Below are 15,206 nucleotides of genomic sequence, written 5' to 3' on the forward strand. Positions count from 1 at the left end.
TCAAACCCAGGGCCTCAGGCATGCAAGGCAAGCGCTCTACCACTGAGCCACCTTCCCAGCCCCAAAACTAGAGATCTAATTACATGGAAAGTCTAGGTATTCAGAATGCCAGGTGATTGAAGATTCCTCAACAGATTTTAGCTGCTATTACCACAAAACATAGAAATGGAGTGAGTAGGGGGGATAGTGGGTATGTCCAGTTGTTTCCTCATCTTCCCCTTCAAGACGGCTTTCCCATGTGCACCACAGCTAGACCCGCACCCCGGCCTTGTGCAAGCACCCCTGACGCATCACTTCACCCAAGACAGTGGTTCTCAGCCAGCGGTGATGTTAGCCACTCGGGGACATTTGGCAATCCCTGCCGACATTGTGTGCCAACATCTCCATGCACAAGATATCCCCCCCACACACCCCACCCCCCGACATACACACAGGAATTATCTGGTCCCAGAAGGTCAACAGTCAGTGCTGAAAATGAACAACTCTCCCCTAAAAAACCTAATTAGCTAAAAAATTCTCAGACTCCTTGTGTCTGAGCTAAGTCCCTTGCTAGGTGATGCTTCAGTGGGGCGTTGTACCTACCCATGGATAACTGACCACGTTTGACCTAACTCCTGACTTGTTCCCCTGTCCCTCCATTGTGGAGTTCACAGAGGGCAGAGCGGAGCCTCTCACAGTCACAATGACAGTTTTATCATCTAGAGCCAGGACTGGCACCAGTGCGTTCAGTGGTTCCCTGAGCCACAAACACCTGCTCCAGCTCTCTTCCAGGCCCCCAACCAGCATAAAGCCTTGACCCATCCTCGGCCTTATTAGAAAGCGGCCGTGAAGGTTGTTCTGCTTGGGATGTGGTGCCTTTTCTCTGAGATGTCGCGCAGAAGAAGACAGGTCCAAATCTTTGTGCTCTGTAGGTTAGAGATTGTGCTGTGCTTCATATCCTACATTTTCTCTACTTTTAAATTAACAATAAAAGTCCTGCCAGGTGCCACTGGCTTATGTCTATAATCCTAGCTACTCAGGAAGCTGAGATCTGAGGATGGTGGTTTGAAGTCAACCTTGGCAGGAAAGTGTGTGTGACTTTTATCTTCAATTAACCAGCAAAAAGCCAGAAGTAGAGCTATGACTCAAGTAGTAGAGCACCAGCTTTGAGCACAAAAGCTCAAGGATAGCACCTAGGCCGAGTTTAAGTCCCAGCACTGGCACTAAATAAATAAATACATACACACATGCCCTACTCCTAATTCTCTTAATAAGCACTAAATATTTTGTCATTTGCCAACTCAATATTGTTCCCTTCCCAAAGATAATTATCTGGGTTCAGAAACCTGTCTGTGTATCTGTGTGTAAGTTCTCCATAAAACAAACAAAAGTTTCAGAAACCTGTCTGTGTATCTGTGTGTAAGTTCTCCATAAAACAAACAAAAGTTTGAAGTGTACAAATCAACTTTTCCAAATACTAGCCAAGCTCTCTAGCACTATACCCCTAGCTAATAATAAAATTCTTGAAATTGGAAGTTATCCACTACGTTCTTCAAGCCAGTCTACTGATTTCAGCCTCACTCTCAAAGAGCTACATTTAAGCTAAACATTTTCTTCTGTCTGAGCAAAGAATGGTGCTGTACAAATCCCTTCAAAATCACTTTCATTAGTAGAACACGGATCCTTCCATTTGAATCAAGTTGGACTTTTTCCTGATATGTTTACTCATTAGTTTTCAGAAGACTGAACTCACAAACCCAAGTAAGCTCCGAATTGGCCTTTTGCCTATTCCCCAGACTCAACCATTCTCATATTCTAACCCCATCATTCTTATATTAGCATCACATACCATCCACGCCATTCCATGAGTATTTTAGGTCATCTTCAAGACTCTTCTATTTTTATTTATTTTCAACAACTCTGACCCTGCCGATATTCTTTGTCTCTGTCCCTGATGAGAGCACATCACCACCGTCTCAGAACCGTAGGAAGTGAGTTGTTGAAGGGAATGGGAAGCCATATAATAGCCCACTCAGGTGTTGCTCACCAGAGACTAGGAAAGAAAATAGCTGTATTTACCTTCTCAACTCTGTTGACTTTAAGACAACATAAAACCCAGTGGACACTGGTCACATCTAGAGATGTCTGAGAAAGACCTGTTCCTCTTTGGTCCTAATCATCTATGCTGTGGAAGGGTGGGATCAGAGCTGTGGTTCAGAGAGGTATGGCTTCCTCTCCTCAGTAGGGGAAGCTTTGGAGGCTCTTGATGGAGGAGGATGGAGTATCCTCATCTCTCCACCTCCACCCACTCATCTGAACAGCTCTGGCCAGGAAGTGGTGTGTCAGGAAGCCACCTCCTGACCCTAAGGCTCAGCACACCAGCCCTGCCCTTGGGACAGTGCCAAGGCCTCTTTAATTACAGGAAAGGCAGTGTGACCTTGGAGACCTGAGGGCCCAGTGTGACAATTAGAATCAACTCGCTGGCTCTCCAAGTCCACAGTTCTCTCCATTCCCCAAGCTCTGTCCAAAACTAAAAGCATTGTCAGTACACAGCATTCCACTTGGCTCATGAAACTTACTCTTGAAATTCCTCCTACTTCCCTCCTTTGATCCTCATCTTCCAAATCCTCCCATCGGAATGAATTCCCTGACCTGCTTGATGGCTATCATGTTTACCACCATCCAAATGTCTTCCTGCTCTGGGCTCTTCATCTAATGCTAATGTTCATGTTCCCTCTCCTGTGCAGCATCAATCCCACAAAATCTTTCTTTCCTTAATGAAAACTTCGAGGTTTTATAGCTCTCCAACACTCATACTTGATGAATCAATGTTGGGTTTTTGTAACTTGATTTTGTTTGTAATACACTTACACATTCATTCCATGATTACCAATCCATTCCATGATTACTTATGGAAGAACACTGTTCCAAATGTGATGAAAGGTAAAACAAGATTCAAAATTACCTCTATCCAATAAAAAAAAGAGGATATAGAGGAAATGGCTCTGCCATGACTAGCCTGGTGACCTTGAAAGGCTTGGTTGGCATGCTTGAGCCTCAGTTTCCCCACTAGTAAGGGGATGTTAATGTCACAAATCAAGTGTCATGGTGTGATTTGATAACACTGTAGGGGAGCTGCTGTGAGTGTGTAGTAAGAGTGCATTGGGCTGGGAATGTGGCTTAGTGGTAGAGTGCTTGCCTAGCATGCATGAAGGCCTGGGTTTGATTCCTCAGTATCACATACACAAAAAAAAGCCAGAAGTGGGATTGTGGATCAGAGTACTAGCCTTAAGCACAGAGAGGCTCAGGGACAGTGCTCAAGCTCTGAGTTCAAGCCCCAGGACTGGCAAAAAGACAGTGCATTTTCTTTGCCTGAACAAGGTTCAGAGGAACACAGGCTGGGACTCCAAAGAAACTTACTGTCTAAGTAGCCACAGACATAACCTGAAATGACCACTATCAAATTGTTAAGTTCTAAATTCTCTCCGTTTGGTAGAGTGCCAGTGGCTCACATCTGTAATCCTGACTGCAGGGGTGGCTGATACCAGGACATTATTGGTCCCAGGCCAGCCTGGACTGAAAAGTCCACAGACATCATCTCAGAGGAAAGTGCTGGACATGGTAGCATGCACCAATAATCCCCGCTGTGATGGAATGTCTAAAGCAGGTGGACTGTGTTCCAAGCACCTCCAGGCAGAAAGTAAGAACCGATCCTAAAAAAAATGACCAGTGGGGAGAAAGGGGGATTAAGTGCCTGTCGAGCAAGCATGCGGTCCTAAATTAAAAATCCAGTACCTCCAACAAGAAAAGATTTTTTCCATTCAATTTGATTTTTTATTGCCTATACTTTTCATGTCATTGCCAAGATATTGCCCAATCCAGGGTCACAAAGCTTCTCACATTTTCATCTAAGATATTTATTGTTTCACAGGTGATGTTTATTTATTTGATATGTTTTAAGTTACTTTTATATATGGCCCAAAATAATGCTATACATTTATTCTTTGGTGTGTGGGTAGCTAGCTTTCCCAAGACCGTTGGTTGAAAAGACTATCTTTTCTCCAATGAACTGGCTTGATACTCTTGTCCTGTCTCCAACCACCTTCCTTTCTGACTTTGATCTTTTTTTTTTCTACTAAGTTCACAGTCTCAAAAGAAGAGAGTTGTCTGTGTGTTCTAGTAAGTTTTACATTGAAGTTTCGCAGAAGCACAGATCTCAGCTTTGCACTATATTTGCTATGAGGACTTGGATAAGTTACTTACACCCTTCCAAACTTGTCATCGTGAATCATCAAGGAATGTAACAAAATATAACAAAGTGGTCACCATGCTGTTATAATATTAATGAAGATAATTGATGATATCAAAAAATTCTTATTCATTTTAAAACAATATTAGTGATTTTAATTGGAATAAAATATGATAGTCAACGTTAAGTTTGTTAAAGCAATAAGGAAAGGTTATTAACAAAGATACCTCTGCTTTTTAATAGGAAACCATCATTTAAGTACCTGAAATGAAACAATAGCAGTGGAGATGTGCATAAATACAGAAATAGGGAGAAATGAGCCCCAAAATAAATTTTCACATAAGGTTAAAGGAGACATATATGATAAATACTTATTGACATTCTTGCCTCTTTTAATTTGCTTGGTTAACTTTACTATTTCCACTGTATAACTTTGTCATGTAGATTTTGTTACAGAGTTTTGCACCTAATGACTTACAGCACGTAGATGTCTTTTCACTTTAAAACTTTTCTTATTGGTCCCACGGTTGTATACTCATTTCTTCTCCATCCTCTTCTGTCTTATAGAAGAAATAACCTTCTCCATGACCTCCCCCATGATAGAGATCTGCTACAGCTGATGAGCTACTACTGCCTCTGTTTAGCCCACACCGAACACATGATTTCACCTTTTGCTTCCAGTGAGTAAATGACATCTATGTCTGAAACTTACATATTCCATGGGGAAAAAAAAAAAAACTCAAACAACTCTGTTCTCAGTTTGCTCATTTGCTCCAAGTATCAGACAGGGGTTACTGCTGTAAGACATCTTTGAAGTCAGCCTGGAGATAGAAAGAACTGTGGTCAGGGCTGGGAAGGTGGCTCAGTGGTAGAGCACTTGCCTTGCATGCATGAGGCCCTGGGTTCGATTCCTCAGCACCACATAAGCAAAAAAGAAAAAAGCCAGAAGTGGCGCTGTGGCTTAAGTGGTAGAGCGCTAGCCTTGAGCTGAAGAGCTGAGGGACAGCACCCAGGCCCAGAGTTCAGGCCCCACGACTGGACCCAAAAAAAAAAAAGAAAAAAGAAAAGAAAGAACTGTGGCCAATGTCACAGAAAATTAGAAAAGCAGAACGAAGTCATGCCTTCGCCTTAGGTTATCTGCATGGCACCACATTGGGGTCTGGCTTGGAAAACGTGCCATCATGCGGAATTCCCCAATGCCCAAACCCAAAACAAGGAAGACACTAAAACCATGAGGCCAGCTGAGTGCTATTTCCTAGAGATCATGGAACATATGTGCTTTATAACCTGAGAGAGAGAGAGCACAGAAAAAAAAAACAACTTTACCAATCTGTTGCCTTCTATCCTGAGCGTCTACCTCTCCTTAAAACCTTCCACAGAGCCCCCTTCACATCCTTGTTCCTCAGGGTATAAATCAGAGGATTGAGCATGGGGGTGATGATAGTATAAAAAAGGGCAACAAACTTGCCTGCATTCTCAGAATAACTGTCCTTGGGTTGGAGGTAAGTGTAGATGGCCGAGCCATAAAACAAAGAAACCACCACAAGGTGAGACCCACAAGTTCCAAAAGCCTTTCTACGCCCAGCCATTGACTTGATCTTCAGCACGGCCCTGCCGATGTGTGCATAGGAGCCTAGAATTAGAGCTGCAGGACAGACCAAGATCACAGCCCGGGCCACAAACATCTTGGCCTCTGTTCCTCCCGTGTCCTCACAAGCCAGCTTCAGGAAGACAGGCATCTCACAGAAGAAGTGATTCAGGTGACGGCCACAGAGTGGCATGGCCATCATCAGCCCTGTCTGAATCAGAGAGTTCACCAGGCCTCCCAACCAAGAAGCAATAGCCAATGACAAGCAGAGGACAGGGTGCATGATGGTCATGTAGTGGAGCGGACGGCACACAGCAGCATAGCGATCAAAGGCCATCACCACCAGGAGCATGCTCTCAATGGAGCCAAGGGCCAGGACGATGAAGAGCTGGGCCACACAGCCGGCATAGCTGATGGTCTGGTCATGTCCCTGCAGGTTGATGAGAAGCTGGGGCACGGTGCTGGTGGTGTAGCAGAGATCCAGGAAGGAGAGGTGGGAGAGGAAGAAGTACATGGGTGTGCGCAGCCGAAGGTCCAGCCGGGCGAGGATGATGATGCTGGTGTTGCCAAAGAGAGTTAGGGAGTAGAAAATCACAATGTAGATAAAAAGAATGAATTCCAATTGAGGCCAGTCTGAGAAGCCCACCAAAATGAAGCCCCCTCCAAAACTGATGTTAAAAATTCCCATGCCCTTTAACAGCGTGAACTGCAGAAATGCCTCCCAAGAAGAGGGCAGATCAAAGCATTGTCTCCATGTTCCTTAAGTACTCCTAAAGTTAAGTACTCCTAAGATACTGATCCTTAATCACAGGTTGAATATGTGTGTGTATTTGCATGCAATTTATTGTGTGTTTGGATAGTTGGTTCTGTTCAGTCCTCTATGATGTTTGCTTCTTTAGACTGCAAATCTGGATGGAGAATGTGGCCGCCTTTGTTTAAAGCAGGGAGCTCTGCTGCCACTGTGTCCCGGACACTCAGTAACGAGTCCCCTCCATCCTGTAGACCTGATACTTCTATGACTGAAGGCAGAGATGATATTATATTTCCTGTCTCCCAGCACTGAGATCACGACCTGGCACCGTTACGTGGGAACCCCTTTTGAAAGTCTGAGATGCAAAAAGGTAGCATTAGTACTGTACTCTGCTCTCTTTTGCTCTTCTTATTCTACTGCATGCTTTCAAGTAGTTCATTCCAGACTTTCCCCTACTAAGGATCACAAACCTAAGCATCTGTGTTCATCTGCTTCCTTCTGCTCAGTTCATATGGTCAGGGCACAAGTCCTTGAAGCCTGCTCACACTGGCAGCTACCATCTGTCACAAAGGACCAAGAAAACTGTAGATCCATTACCTTGGGGAGGAAATCAGTGACAAATACATTCCTGAAGATGACCAAAAGAAATTCCCACCGCCCGTTCCTTCACTCACAAAGCTGTGGTCCACACAATGAACTCTTCTCTCTAGCCGAGCCTTCTTTGTACTGATTCTTTCTAGGTCTTATTCGGTCATTGAAATTCTTACATGACTTTCTTTCTCTGAGCTGTGAGCTTCTCAACTGTAGAGAGCAGATTGAATAGACAGACGGACGGACAGACAGGCAGGCAGGCAGGCAGGCAGGCAGGCAGGCAGGCAGGCAGGCAGGCAGGCAGGCAGGCAGGCAGGCAGGCAGACAGACAGACAGACAGACAGACAGACAGACAGACAGACAGACAGACAGACAGACAGATAGATAGATAGATAGATAGATATCTTCTTTATGATACTCAGGAAATGCTAAATTAATTATACTTTCATTATTGGCACATTGTAGCTGTTAAATAAATGCCATTCCTTGAAAGATTGGCTCTTCATCTAAATGTCATGAAAATGTATTTCTTCTAAGAAACCTGAAGACAAATTGCTAATACTTGTTGATAAATTATGGAAGGGTAATAGGCATAACACAGTGTACTGAAAATTGGTCTTTCTTGTGGTAAAAGCCAAATAAGTTCATATAAAAGAATGTCAGAAAGCTAAGAGAGAGAGAGAGGGCTGGGAAGATGGCTCAGTGGTAGAGCGCTTGCCTCGCATGCCTGAGGCCCTGGGTTCGATTCCTCAGCACCACATAAGCAAAATGAAAAAAGCCGGAAGTGGAGCTGTGACTCAAGTGGTAGAGCTCTAGTCTTGAGCTGAAAAGTTGAGGGACAGCGCCCAGGCCCAGAGTTCAGGCCCCACAACCGGACCCCAAAAAAAAAAAAAAGAGAGAGAGAGAAAGACAACAGAGAAAAAAAAGAAAAGGAAGAAAGAAAGGTAGGTAGAAAGAGAGAGAGGGAGGGAGAGAGAAAAGAAAGGAAAGGAAAGGAAGGAAGGAAGGAAAGAAGGAAGGAAAGAAGGAAGGAAGGAAGGAAGGAAGGAAGGAAGGAAGGGGAAAGACAGAGGGAGGGAGGTTTCTCAAGTCTCTGAGTGCTTGAGATCAGTCTACTGACTAACAAAGATGGGCTGCTAAACTGACCATCTTTGCTCAAATCATCCTGGGAACAGGAAAACTTTTAACTACTGTCAGTTAAGAAGTCAAATCAACCAGGTGCCAGTGGATCATGCCTATAATCCTAATTACTGAGGAGGCTGAGAGCTGAAGATTGAGGCTCAAAGCCAGCCAGGGCAGGAAAGTCCCTGAGACTCTTATTGCTAATTAACCAGCAAAAAGCCACTTGAGGTACATTTCACATGCTAGCCTTGTACAATAAAGCTACAGCGCCCGGGCCCTGAGTTCAAGCCTCAGTACTAATGAGCGCACACGGACACACACACACACACACACACACACACACACACACACACACACACACACACACACACACACACACACACACACACACACACACACACACACACACACACACACACACACACACACACACGCTCAAGAAGTCACATCACCCCAGCTTTCAACATCTTAGCTTCTTTAACGGAAAAAAAATGAATATTAAAAGCAGTGCTTAAAACAGAAGCCAATTATTAACAAGAACCATGCACCATAGCTTATAAGTGTACCTAACCAGAAACCTGCTCATCATCTCCACACCCCAACAGTGTCCAAACACACCTTACATGTCCCTTCACCTCGGACAGTGTGTCTCAGCCAGTGGTGATTTTAGTTGCCAGAACATTTCACAGACCTGCCCCAGCTCTACCAAGTCCTTAGGCAGCGTGAAACCTTGCAGCGGCTGGGTGCTGGTGGCTCACTCCTGTAATCCTAGCTCTTCAGGAGGCTGAGATCTGAGGATCACAGTTCAAAGCCAGCCCAGGCAGGCAAGTCTGTGAGACTCATATCTCCAATAAACCACTGAGAAAACCAGAAGTGGTGCTGGGGCTCTAGTGGTAGAGCGCTTGCCTTGAGCTGAAGAGCTCAGGAATAGCACTTAGACCCAGAGTTCAAGCCCCACGACCAACCAAAAAAACAAACAAAAACCTTGTAGCATCTCATGAGAAGAAAACAGCAAGCAGGCTGGCCATCCATTTTCCTCAAGTGAAGAGGAAGTTTCAAAATGACCAGTTCTTAAAGATTTCCCAAATCTATCAATTCTAGGAATGGCATAAAACGGTATTAGGCTGATGTAACTGGTTGCTAATGACACCTTGTTTTATAGGAACCCTCTCTAAATGCTTACAAATGGGCTCTCTGTGTTCTCACGTTGAAATAAAGCGTATTATCCAACTCCTTCTACTGCTTAAATAGTTTGGAGTATTTTTCAAGTTGTTGGCCATAGGCTTGAAGCAAAACTTTGGCAAAATATGCAGAATCAACAGAGAATAAAACCACTGAAAAGCATTCTGCATGAGAAACGGGAGTTTTTCACTGAGTAGGATAGAAAACAAAATGTTAAAAAAAAAAAAAACAGATGAGATAGCTTTATATTTATGATTCAATATCTGTCATGAAGAGAAGATAATGAACATGCATGATTCTTCTCCAAAGGCCCAAAGTAGGAGCAACTGGCAGAATTTACCCAATTTACAAGGGGATAAATCATGGCTAAATATAAAGAGAATAACTAAAGCAGTCTAAAACGAGATGACCTGGAAAGGATTTCACTTGAACTCTTCCTATCCATGCAAAGGCTAAAGGATCCAGAACATGATTAAAAGTATTGACTAGAGGGCTGGGAAGGTGGCTCAGTGGTAGAGCGCTTGCCTTGCATGCATGAGGCCCTGGGTTTGACTCCTCAGCACCACATAAGCAAAAAGAAAAAAGCTGAAAGTGGTGCTGTGGCTCAAGTGGCAGAGCGCTAGCCTTGAGCTGAAGAGCTGAGGGACAGCGCCCAGGCCCAGAGTTCAGGCCCCACGACTGGACCCCCCCAAAAAAAGTATTCACTAGAAGACTGGGTTAGTTTTCTGCTCTTAAATGATCCTTTTTTACAATATCACCCCTGCTGTTAATGCCACTAAAAAAAAACCCAATCATTTGACATCTGCATGTTTGATATTGTTGATTGTTCACATCAACACAGTTGGTACCTGCATTCATGTCTTTGTATCTCAGTCTGAGTGCTGGGCTCTGTGTTGGTTCATGGCTTCCATAAATAATCAAATTTTCTGCAGGGCTGTGAATCAACCCTGGGGTTTCCAGTGTGCCAAGTAAGCATTCTACGACGGAACTGTACCCCCGGCTAATAACATTTTTTGAAATCAGATCATGTACTACATCCTTCATACCAGGCTGGTAATTTGATAATCTTGTCTGACTATAATAGAGTCTCATTAGAGCCAGAAAATTTAATTTTCTGTCTGAGTGAAAGAAGAGGCTCTATAGATTTCTTAGAAATTGCTTTCATCCATCCTTTAGCTGTAAGCAAATTTCCCTTTCTCCTGTTGTGTTTGTGTGTGTGAGTGACTCCCTCGTTAGTGTTTGGAGGACTGAAGTCACTACTGAGCCTAACTCAGTACCAGGTGCACCTTCCACTCATGCTCCACCACACAACATCCACACTAGCCCACAAGTATCCAAGGTCATCTTCAAGACTGTTCTCATAAATAGCAATTACACATCAACGTTTTCTAGTATAAAAACAGGAAGGGACAGCCAGGATGCAGTCAGCTTAATTGACATTCAAAACTGAATTAACATGTTGTTTCACTCAGAGTTAAAACAGAGCATCATCTCCAGATAGAAAGGAGTCTGCCTCATTGGATTCCCCCAAGAAATTCTTCTTGATATTATTTTCAACAGCTCTAGCTCTCCCTGTATTCTGTGCCTCTGTGTCTATACCTTACTTGCCATATTAGAGTCATGGTATTGTAGGAACTGAGTTCTGTTGTTGTTGTTTTTTTTTGCCAGTCATGGGGCCTGAGCTCTGGGCCTGGGTGCTGTCCCTCAGCTCTTCAGCTCAAGGCTAGCACTCTACCACTTGAGCCACAGTGCCACTTCTGGCTTTTTCTGCTTATGTGGTGCTGAGGAATTGAACCCAGGGCCTCTTGCATGCAAGGCAAGCGCTCTACCACTGAGCCACCTTCCCAGCCCAGGAACTGAGTTCTGAAAGGGACTTTGACGCCAGAATAGGCCCTCCAGTCAGTACTTACCCAGAATTCTAGGAAACAATATGACTGCCCTTCCCTCCCTCGGTTCTACTGACTTCAAGGCAATATGAGACCCATTGAACACTGGTGCTGTCTAGAGATGGCTGTGACAGACTTGCTCCTCGGTGGTCCTAACCATCTATGCGGTGGAAGGCTCGGATCAGGCCTGTGGTTCAGAGAAGTTATGGCTTCCTTTCTCAGTAGGGGAGAGTTTGGAGGCCCTTCATGGACGAGGATGGAGTATCCTCCTCTCTTTCACCTCCACTCACTCACCTAACCAACTCTGACCAGGAATTAGTTGTGTGTTATCAAACCACCTCCTGACCCTAAGGCTCAGCACACCAGCTCTGCCCTTGGGACAGTGCCAAGGCCTCTTTAATAACAGGGAAGGAAGAGCTGTTACCCGAGTGTGACTTTGGAGACCCGAGGGCCCCAGTGTGGCAATTAGAATTAACTGACTGGCTCTCCAAGTCCACAGTTCTCCATTCCCCAAGCTCTGCTCAAGCCAACGCAATCTCGTTCTGCATTCTTAGTACACAGCTCTTCATCTGGCTCACGCAACTCAGCCAGGAAAGATTCCTCCTATTTCTCAATGAGCATCAAATTCTCATCTTACCAATACTTCAGTGGGACCAAATTCTGTGCCATCCATAATGGCATAGATAGAATGGAGGGAATGGCTTTGCTATATAGTTCTGTGGCCTTAAAGAGGCTTCTAGGCATGCTTGAGCCTCTGTCTCCCCATCACTAAGAGGATGCCAAAGCGACTATTGTGTATCACTGTGTAGATCAATGACACTGAATATGTGATTCATGATATATAGTCATTCACTGGGCATTACCATTTCTATGACACAATATATGTATTTTTTTTCTGGTCCTGGGGCTTGAACTTGGGGCCCTGAGCCTCTTTCTGCTCAAGACTAGCACTCTACCATTTGAGCCACAGCGCCACTTGCTGCTTTCTCTGAGTAGTTTTTTAACATAAGGGTCTCACAGACTTTCCTGCCCAGGCTGGCTTCAAACAGTGATTCTCAGATCTCAGCCTCCTGAGAATTAGGATTACAGGCGTGAGCCAACTGGCACCCAGCTATAACACAGTATTTATTCACTGCCTTTTCCTAGCCTGAGCAAAGTGCAGACAATAGAGCCTCAGATTCCAAGGAAGTCCAGTCTAAGAGAGACAGATATCACCTTAAATAAGTACAGTCAAAAATGGCAGGTTCAGAGAGAACTTACAAAAAATACAAACCTATACAGAGAAATCTTTAAAACACTGAAAACCTTCCTTCCTTAGTGTGTCTCCCATTTGCAATTGTGGGAAGAGGCCACAAAATCCAAGGGAATGGGGAGGGCCTTCTTGGGTTAATGGATCTCTGAAGGGAAAATAGCTGCTGAACCGTAGGTATACAGTGCTTACTATGTGTCAGACCGTCGCCTATGGATGCATCTACTGACCCAATCCATCCTCCGAATAACCTGGGGTGGGAGTTATCATTATCATTCCTGGACTACAAGACACCACACTGACTCCTGTAGCTGTTAAAGTTCGCTGCTGCTGGTTTAACCCAAGCCAGCCAAGTTAGGCTTGTCACTCTCATATGGGCCACCAGGTGGCAGCACTGGTCCATCGGTGAGGCGCATCACCAGCCAGAGCCTGTGACCAGAAGCTGAGGTCAGCAAATGCTTTCAGAACCAAAAAACTCCTTATCCTGACTCAGGCAGCATCTCCATTAGATTTGTTTACAGTGAGAAGCAACAGCAGCCCAGTTCCGCAGCCCAGCGAGGCCCCAGCGACACGGAGGGGAAAGCCACAGACTGGCCACGTTCTCTACCTTTCTCAGGCCACCATATTGCGGTCCGCAGCTGGCATCTGCACCTGCTCAGGAGTTCCACTCCGTCCACCTGATCAGGCCACAAGGGAGGATCTGGAAGTAAGGAGAAGATGGGCGCCCTCCCCCTCCTTAGAGGCAGATTCGTTCTTCCTTGAATACTCACTAGCTGTAATTCCCGTTACTTACTCAGGCCAAACATCAGGTGCATACGGTTGAGTGGAGCGGGCACCAAACTAATTCAGCGTGAACTCCATACGATCCTAATTCGGATTTGCTGGTGCTGTGGAAATACTTGTTGCTGGAAAAAAGTGACGTCCTGCCCCAACCCTCCCAAACCATATAGCTTCTGAGAGATATGGTCAGGGTCTTTTGTTCATTTATCCTTGGTTTTATGAGGGGAAGAAAAGATATACTTCATAAATATTATAGGGGCTTTATTATACAAATATGAAGACTTGAATGTACTAATTTGCAATGACGACTAAGGTGATGGAGTGAAAAAAGAAATCGAAAGTACATTATACCAGAGGTTCTAGAAAGTATGAGGCATAAACAAGACAGGTTGTCACAGGAGAAAGGAACAAGAGGGATGGAGTGAAGGAAAAGAATCTATTCAGCTGTGGAAGGAGACTGGTAAACTGCAGGCCGGGGTGGGAATTTGCCAAGAGATAAGCATCCATCACTCCAGGCTCCAACTCAAGGGAACAATATGGCAAGGACAGGTAACTCAGACTGTTATAGGTAATCCTCTATCCAACGCCCCGATCAAACCGCTGGGAAGAAAAGGTCATCAGGTTCTCTTTTGCAGTTTCAGAAACACAGCTTGCTTGATCCATTCACAAGGAGTCTGAGGAATCAATTCAATAAAACCACCAGAAACTATGTGAATGAAATCCCGGTATGGAACAATTCACCCAGCCGTCCGTAGAGGGCAGTCTTGCCTAATAAAGACCACACTCCAATCAGAAACATGAATCTGGGCAGTGAGGTTACAGTTGAATTTCATTTCCTTTCTATTTGTTTACGTTTTGTAATCGTTACACAATAAATGCATCACTTCCATGCGTGTTGAAAGTGTTATTTTTCAGCAATCTTCTAACAGATGGTACAGGAAAAAAAGTGTGTGTGTGTATGTGTGATTATGTGTCATATGGCAAAATAGTGTAACGTCTCAGTAAGAGGACTATGGGGCTTCTTGGTGCTAGTCTTTGACTTAAAAAAAAATACTTGGGAAGTACTTCGAATATAAAATACCTCCTTTGATTCAAAGACAACGTCTCCCTAAATAACAGAACCAGTTTTGTCCACCCGTGGGGTGGTGATGAGTTCATGGTTAAACCTTCCGCCTCCCCCCCATGCCTGCTGGAGCATGCCCTGCGGTCGCATGAGACCGGCGCACACCTGCCCAATTACCGCGACTCAAGCCCCCAAACACGACCACACGACCGCTTGCTTGCTTTGCTACCGGTCACTCAGCAAGGCAGGCGGGGCCTGGCGGGTCACCCAGCACTGGGCGGTGGCCCCCGATATCCCTCGCACCACCTCGCACCGCCGGGCCCGAGAGGGCTCGCCCAGGCCAGCAGGTGGCGCTGGCCCCGCGGGCCCCGGCCTCTCCCGTGCGGCCGTCCGGTGATCACACGTGCCCGCCCGCCCGGGCCCGGCTCGGCCTTCCAGCAAACGAGGCCCGTCACCCCCTTCCCTCCACCGCCGTCCGCGGTGACACTGTAGGGAAGCGAAGCCGCTTGCTGGGAGACCGCGGGTCGCGGGGAGGGGATGCAGGATGGCGGCTCGCCGCGCGGCCTCCCCGCTGGGGGGTGACCCCGGCGGCCTCGGCCCCGCCCTCACCGCCCCTGACCCCTGACCCCTGGCCAGCGGGCGGCGGCAGGCTGCACCCCGGGTGACGGAATTAAGGCAGAGGCGAGCCGGGACCTGCCCCGAGGACCGCAGGGAAGACCGCCAGCCTTCCCTGACAGGCACACCTCGCTCCAGACCGGAAACGGGC

The 15,206-nt window shown here is 45.8% G+C and overlaps 1 protein-coding gene and 2 long non-coding RNA genes across 6 annotated transcripts in view; 2 read left to right on the plus strand and 1 right to left on the minus strand.

Annotated features, from left to right (window-relative positions):
* LOC138808067 (uncharacterized) overlaps positions 1 to 13,187 on the plus strand; it is a 148,637-nt gene extending 135,450 nt beyond the window's left edge. For 3 of the 4 annotated variants that reach the window (XR_011366375.1, XR_011366377.1, XR_011366374.1), the window contains one exon: positions 4,796 to 5,008. This is a non-coding gene — a long non-coding RNA (uncharacterized lncRNA). Of the gene's footprint in view, positions 1 to 4,795; positions 5,009 to 13,106 lie in introns of those variants that run through there. The other variant, XR_011366376.1, reaches the window with a different exon arrangement.
* On the minus strand, positions 5,332 to 6,504 carry LOC138808066 (olfactory receptor 2Y1B-like). Its single transcript, XM_069994028.1, has one exon. The coding sequence runs from the start codon at positions 6,502 to 6,504 to the stop codon at positions 5,569 to 5,571; it is 936 nt and encodes a 311-aa protein (XP_069850129.1). The 3' UTR covers positions 5,332 to 5,568.
* A 34-nt stretch (positions 13,188 to 13,221) lies between the features above and the next one.
* On the plus strand, positions 13,222 to 14,249 carry LOC138808068 (uncharacterized). Its single transcript, XR_011366378.1, has 3 exons — positions 13,222 to 13,303; positions 13,395 to 13,512; positions 14,013 to 14,249. It is a non-coding gene; the product is annotated as an uncharacterized lncRNA (long non-coding RNA).
* The last annotated feature ends 957 nt before the right edge of the window (positions 14,250 to 15,206 follow it).

This window comes from Dipodomys merriami, unplaced genomic scaffold (genome assembly GCF_024711535.1).
Source record: "Dipodomys merriami isolate MVZ:Mamm:240054 unplaced genomic scaffold, mDipMer1.0.p SCAF_44, whole genome shotgun sequence".
NCBI lineage: Eukaryota > Metazoa > Chordata > Mammalia > Rodentia > Heteromyidae > Dipodomys > Dipodomys merriami.